Source organism: Hipposideros armiger, unplaced genomic scaffold (assembly GCF_001890085.2).
Source record: "Hipposideros armiger isolate ML-2016 unplaced genomic scaffold, ASM189008v1 scaffold_3, whole genome shotgun sequence".
Taxonomy (NCBI): Eukaryota; Metazoa; Chordata; class Mammalia; order Chiroptera; family Hipposideridae; genus Hipposideros; species Hipposideros armiger.
In genome coordinates, this window is record NW_017731353.1 from 1,189,145 (window position 1) to 1,196,300 (window position 7,156).

General features: G+C 50.6%; 1 protein-coding gene across 1 annotated transcript in view; it reads left to right on the forward strand.

Annotated features, from left to right (window-relative positions):
- MVB12B (multivesicular body subunit 12B) overlaps positions 1 to 6,872 on the forward strand; it is a 192,688-nt gene extending 185,816 nt beyond the window's left edge. The window contains exon 10 of the mRNA XM_019636337.1: positions 6,155 to 6,872. Coding sequence (XP_019491882.1) covers positions 6,155 to 6,211 — 57 coding nt within the window. The 3' untranslated portion in view covers positions 6,212 to 6,872. The remainder of the gene's footprint in view (positions 1 to 6,154) is intronic.
- Positions 6,873 to 7,156: the final 284 nt, after the last annotated feature.

Sequence of the window (7,156 nt, forward strand, 5' to 3'; positions counted from 1 at the left end):
ATCTGCCACAAACATGCGTCATGACTTTTCCGACAACCCAATATAATGGAAGGGTCTATCATGTGCCTTACACATAGTACATCCTCAATATATAGTAGTGGTCTATTTTTATATTGTCAGGGCCTGGATATCCCACAATGGCATATGGATTATTAAGAGTTAAAATAGCTTGAGAAGCAGCCGGAGCAGGAGGCGGTCCCTGTAAATACAGGAAGTAAATCTCCATGTGATTAGATGCCTCCTTGCTCCTGAGGGCTGAGAGACACCTTGTCCTGACTTTCGATGCCAAGATATGGAAACAACCTAAGTGTCCATTGATGGATGAACGGATAAAGAAAATGTACACACAATAGAAAACTATTCAGCCATAAGAATGAAATCTTGCCATCGTGACAACATGGATGGACCTTGAGGGCATTATGCTAAGTGAAATAAGGCAGACAAAGACGAATTCCATATGATCTCATTTATAGGTGGAACTAAAACCAACTACTACAACAACAAAATAAGCTCCTGATACAGAGAATAGGTTGGCGATTGCCAGAGGTGGGGAGGGCTGGAGGTAGGGAGTGCACAGCACGGGTGAAAGTGATCAAAAGGTACAAGTTATACAGATATAAAATAATGAAGTCATGGGGTGTAGCCTACAGCATGGTGACTCTAATTAATAATACTGTAGCGCATATTCGAAAGTTGCTAAGAGAGTAGATGTAAAAAGTCTCATCACAAGAAAAAAAGTTTTGTCACTATGTATGGTGACAGACATTAACTAGACTCATCGTGGTGATCATCTCGCAATACATAGAAATATTAAATCATTATGTTACACACCTGAAACTAATGTTACATGTCAACCATACCTCAAAAACAATAACTTTTTTAAATTAAAAAAATAAGTTATTAATATAATCCAATTATCAGTCTTTTTCTTTATGGTTAGTGCTTTCTGTGTCCTGTTTAAGAACCTTTGCCTATGATCCCAAACCCTTTAAAAATGGCTTTTATATCCCACAGTACCTTCCCTTGGAGAGGAGTCCTGGGAGATGGGGGGAGGAGGAGGGTTCCTGGAGGAGACAGGATGTGCCCTGAGCTCTAGAGGGGGTTGGACTGGGGTGAATGATGTTCCGAGTGAGGGGTGAACAAATGGAGGGGGAGGGGTATTGTACTTGTTCATACGGCACCAGCAAACATTTGTGGAGGACAAAGTATACCTTATGTGTGTTATCACCACAGTCTCGCAGTCAGGGATTCCCCCCATTTAGCAGGTGTGGAAACTGAGGCTCCAGCAAGTGCTCAGAAGCACACAGCCAAGCAGAGCAGCTCAGGGCGTCCCATCCAAGCATGGCCAGCTCCAGTGCTGTCTGTGCCTGAAGGCAGCTGGACTACGTCTCCCCAGAGGAAGTGTCCTGTCCTACGGAGGGCACTCCTGAGGTCAGACACCTCCTGGGGCTCTGCGATCAGCCACCCAGGGCTTTCCAGAGGAGAAATTGAGGTCAGACTCACAACATGCTTGGCTCAGGGTGTGGCACAGTGCTGGGGGCACCCAGCAGAGGGCATTTGGCCATGAGGAGACCCCAAAGGCCACTTCATTGTGGGCAGGGAGACACAGGATCTAAGGTGGCCTGTCCACCCAGTGTGGGAGCGCCTGGCCTAGTGCACGCTGGGGCTTCAACCATGTTCCTTGTCTGGAATTTGCCAGAAAATCCAAGTGCTCCGTGTTTGGAATTTGCTTCCAAGCTAAGCACCAGCCCCACTGCACCCATGAGAGCTTCCTGCTGGGGTAAGGATCTGCTGTGGGCTTGGCCAGAGCTGCAGGGCTGGGCCCTTCCCCCCCTCCCCCCTCCCCCACCCCATTGACTGGCAGGGCTCCTTAGGGTGGACCCCTGCAGGGGCTGGGACAGCCTCTTGCAGCTCCCAAGGAGGAGGCACTTTGCAGGGAGACAAACCCCCTTTGAATCATTTCCAAGTTGGGGGAACCCAGGAGGTCTCTTGCACTTCCTTTTGCCTATGTTCTCCTCTGAAATGGGGGCCATCCTACTAGCTCCTTTCAACGTTGCAGGGTCTCAGGGTCGCTGTAAAGTGCCCATTAGGCAGAAAGTCCCCTCGGCCCACAGCCCAGGCCGCCAGGTGCTCACATGGAGTCCAGCCGCGCGGGGGCGCTCTGCTGCTCTCGGCCCGGCCCGGCGCTGGCCCTCCCTAGGCTCTGTGGGGGACCCCACGGCGTGCTGGCGGTTCTCCCACCTTGCAAAAAGAAAACGAAGCTCGGCAAACTCCTCCTACAGTCGGAAAAATAAATCCACAGTTCCTTGCTGCGGACATTTGTTTGGACGGAGTCCAGCCCACAGGAACCCCCTCTAAGCCCCTCAGGGGGTCCCACCCTGCGGTGCTGGCCAACTCTTGGGGAACGGCCCAGGAGGACAGGCAGGGCCCAGCCACACTCGCAGTTCTCTGGAATCTGAATCAGCTGGGGGGCAGGAGCCTAGGCGGTGGGACCGCAAGCCCCCAGCTCCGCCTCCCCCCAGCTCCGCCTCCCTTTCCCATACGCTCGGGCAAGTCACATCGCGGAGCCTCAGCTCTGAGCCTCAACTTACACGTCCATAAAATGGAGGAAGTCCTCAGCCCCTACTTTGAAAAGACTCTGAGAAGGTTAAAGGAGACATATCACTGTTGTCCAGGCCTGAGGCAACCCACCTACACTCCCTGAGCCTCAGTTTCCCCAGCTTATAGAATGGGGATGATAAAAGCCCTTGCCTCACAGGATCAGTGTCCAGACGAGATGGCAGCAGCTACCTGGCACCCCCTAAGCTCTCAGTAAACAGGGCAGAGGGCACTGAGTCCCACAGACCCAACCTGTACCCCAGAAGCCCAGTTATCTTTTAGGGACCCAGGCCACCCAGTTTGGAAGCTGCTGGCTTAGAGCACAGCTAGTGCCCCCTCTAGTTCCTGGCTGGAATGGGGGCTCAGTTGTGTAGCCCACAAGTGTCTGGGGGGATGGGGGATTGCGGGGGGGGGCAGGGAGGCAGTGTCCCCACCACCACCCCTTCACCCCACCCCCAATGGTCTTCAGGGCCCTCTCTGGTTGAGTCACCAGGCAAAAACACTCAGCTTTTTGACACCATCCAGAAAATGAAAATGTCCCAGGCGTCTAATCCTTCCCTTCCTTTTGGCAACCTAAACCACCCTGAAACATAATCAAGGCATCGAAAACTGTGTGAATGTCCACGCTGGAGTGGCGGCCCACCTCAGGGACTTGGGGAGCCATGCAACGCCTGGGGTCAGATGGGGCCTCCCCAGGTATGGAGTGACCCCCGACCGCCACCAGCCCACATCACAATGTGCCTCCAAACCCCGACCTGAGGGGCACCCCGCGAACCCTGACTTCCTTCCCAACCAGGGCCGCGGCTCACCCCCATCCCCCCCAAAAATATTTGAAATGGTCTTTGACTGAAGTGAGATTAATCCTCAGTTCCCTGACAGTGTCCTTGGGCCTGTGTTTTTATAACCTCTCTTTCAAATGAGAACCATTTGTCGCAGAGAAGCTGGGGAGGCCCAGCCCCAACTGCTGGGCTAGACATCACCGGCACCTTATTGAATGTCAAGGACAGTGCGAGGGGCCAGGGCTGAGGTGAGGGCAGGATGGACGCAGCGATAACCTGTCCTTTGCTGGTCTCTACCCAGTCCCCCGCCAGTGGCATAAGGCGGAGAACACTGGCTCCAACTTGCCTTTCCCACATACCAGCCGTATACCCTTGAGCTGCTGCGGCTGCCTCCCTGAGCCTTACTTTCCTCATCTGTAAAATGGAAGACATGATGGCCCCTGGCTCCCACATGGTGTGCCCAGCCCAGCGCCTGAAAGACAGGAGACCCTTGATGTTCAATGAGGTTTTTGAACAGTCACGTCTCCCTTGGAACTCCTGGTGAATCGGCCAAGTCCCCCTGGTTGGGGCCCTCCAGGTGGCTGAAAATGTCCATCCTAAATATGGATCAAGCCTCCCCCTTCCAGGCTCACCCCCAGGTGAGAGGGCACCCCTGCGCAGAGTTGCTGGTGCTTTAATATGGAGCGGGCTGAACTGAGTTTATAGGTGCCAGAACGCAGTCTCTTTAATTAACTCGGAGCCCTCTGTCGGTGGCCTCCTCCCTCAACACAATCCCCCCCATCCCCCTCAACTCCAAGTCCTGTTTGAAGTTTGCAAACCTCCCCCCTTCCTGCCATTCCCGCATGCTTGAACCCACGACAGACCCTTTGGGCTCAGCTGGGAGGGATTTATCGGAGACTTTCCATCATAGGCTCCAGGCTCAAACTTGTTGCTTCTCCAAAATCTCCCCACAAGTTTGATGCTTGTGGAACCGAGGCTTGAAGGAGGGACTCCGATGATCTCAGCACTCAGAATTGCACCTGGGCCTGACGGAGAATTCACAGCCCCTCACCGGGAGGAAGGGAGCACAGACAGCGAGAAAGATGCAGGTTCCTGAGACCAGGTGGAGGTACTGGGATTCATTCGCTTTTAAGGAGATGCTTAGAAATCGTATCTCCACCTTTGCCACCCCTTCCCCCAGCACGGACACGTCTGTGCAGGTGTCTGAATCTCTGCGGTGTAAGCCCCCTGTCAGTCTAGGGGCTGGGGAAAGTTGGGGAATCTGAGTCGAGAGCCCTGAATGGTAGAATTGGACACCAAAGCCTCTGAGATGTGCCATTTTTTTCTTAAGCCGTGTGGCTTGCCTCCCCAAAGGCGTTCCCTTGGCAGTTTTCAGACAAGGAACCTACGCCCTTGTGTGGGAGCACAGCCAGGAAGGTCCTGGGACAGAGGCCCCATGTGCCGCTCATTATTCCCCTCCTCTGGGCAGGGCTGACTCGTTCCATTTCTCAAAGAGATCTCTGCAATGATGGATAAGCCGTGGCCCCAACTGCTGGGGCCCTGGGGAGAAAAAACATCTTTTGCAGTTTTGCGTCAAGCCTCCCACTTCTTCCTTAATAAGTGCTGAAAGCGGCACAAACAGAAAGACCCCGGGCTTTCCATGACTAACAAGATGACCACATCAGGCAGCCGTGCCCTGGTCCCCGGAGTGAGGTGTCCAGTTCCCTCCCGGACCTCTGCCAGCCACGCTTTGAAGCCCAGGCGAGGCTGCCGCCGATCTCGGAGCAGCCCAGGGGGAAAGGGCTGGGCTCCCAGGCTCGATGGGCGCAGATTGCCGGCGATAAAGAACCGCAGCTTCTTCCAACGTGTGTTGAATCGCTCTTTTCAAAAGCCCTTTCAGATGGTTTCACTTCTCTGCGCGCTTTGTTGAAAGATGTAAAAATTTCTAACCACCGCAAAGTAAACATTTCAAAACTCGCTCTTTTCAGAATCCGTCCCATTTTCAAAAATCCCTTAAATTCCATCTCTCCATTCCTCCCCCCCACCCCCACCCTTTCTTTTGCTCTCCCTGGACTCGAGTGTTTTTCATTAATTTAGAAGCAGTCCAGGTAAAGCTGGTGTTTTCGAGCCGTGTTTTACGGGCGGGAAGTAGCTTTGTTATTTAGGAGATGTATTAGATAAGTCGATGTCTTGTCAAAATCAAGCAGGTTTTCTTTATTAGGGTGAAATCGTAATGAACTCATCTGCTTCTAATATTTATAAAGAGAAGAGAGGCCATTAATTCTACTGCTTGTGAATAAAACCATCTGTGATTTCTTTCCATTTGATGGGCTTTGGTTTTAATATACATTTTTCACAAATAAGCGCAGAGATTTTTTGGTGAAAATGTCAGATTCAGGATCTCATAAAGAAAGAATGCAAAGGGAGGAAAACGAAATGTTTTGTTAGCTAAGTAATTTCTCACCTTGCAGAGTGGGGAACATTTGAGCCAACTTTAGCACATTAGGTGATAGAATCGCCCATTCAACGCTAATGCAATCCATGACATGTTACAAGGCAAACCACGTCCGTTTTGAAGTTTGTTTTCCTTCGGGAATTACACAGTTCGTTTAACCTAATCTGTCCTGACACTTGAATTATAATATTATGAGCTTCTTCAGGGAAGTAAAACAGTAGTTGCCTGCTTAAAAGCAAAGCAGAAGTTAATAAAGTGGACAAAATGTCAAGGAAAGGGGGCTAATCGAATCATGGTGTCATTCTCTAGAGAAAATACAGTCAAGTTGTTTTTTTTTTTCCAGTGGAAATCTTGGACGCCTAATGACATATTTCTGTCCGGGAAGAAATTTGAACTATGAAACCGAACTTGATTAAACCCCAAACTGTACGACCTTGCCCACTGGGACCACTCGGGGACTTTGACTTCTGGGTGTCAGAGCTTAATTAAAATATTCATCCAGCTGCTCTCCCCTCGCCAAGGGGGCCCCGAGGAATTAAACCAATAAGCTTAATTCTATTAGTTCACCTGCCTGTGTACACAGAGATGAGGAAGACCATTTACCCGTTCAGAAAAAAAATCATCAGACCCACCCTGTAAATTCAGTGTAAGATTCCCCCAGAGTTCCACATGACACCCAGGGTCTCAACTCCCGACTCAACACGCACCGCTGTTTTTTATCTCTCATCCAAGAAAACGAAAATGCCAAGCAAGTCATTATAAGGGTTTATATGTGTGTCTGTTACGACTTATATATCACTTATCATAACGTGTAACATTTGCCAAATTCTCTGGGCCACCATGCCTAGCCTTTCCCATTCACGTCTCAAGGAAATTGTCTTGCACTCTACAAAGCAAACACCACTGTCATCCCCCTTGACAGATGACAAAACTGAGGCTCCGTGAGGTGCAGTGACTTGGAGCCCAGAATTCTCAGACCAGAGTCTGAGCTCTTCACCCCTAGTAATGAGGGCTTCCTTGGCATGTTGATCTTTGTTTGCAATTTTAATTAACTTGTTTTATATCTGCCCTACGCCCAGAGAGCATAAGCTTCAAAAGGCATGGAGGCTATAAAGGGAAAAGTCAGCCTTGCTCTCACCATGCCTCGCCCCCGCCCCCACCCTCACCCCCACCCCCGTTCCCCTTCCCAAGGAAGCCACTTCGGACAATTTCTAGTGTCTCTTTCCAGAGTCAAGCCTTATACGGGCAAACTGTGTGTCTACTTCCTTTTCCAAAAACACACATGGAGCGTAACAGGTACGCTATTCTGCAGCTTGCTTCTTTCTGTTCATAATAAATACATCTT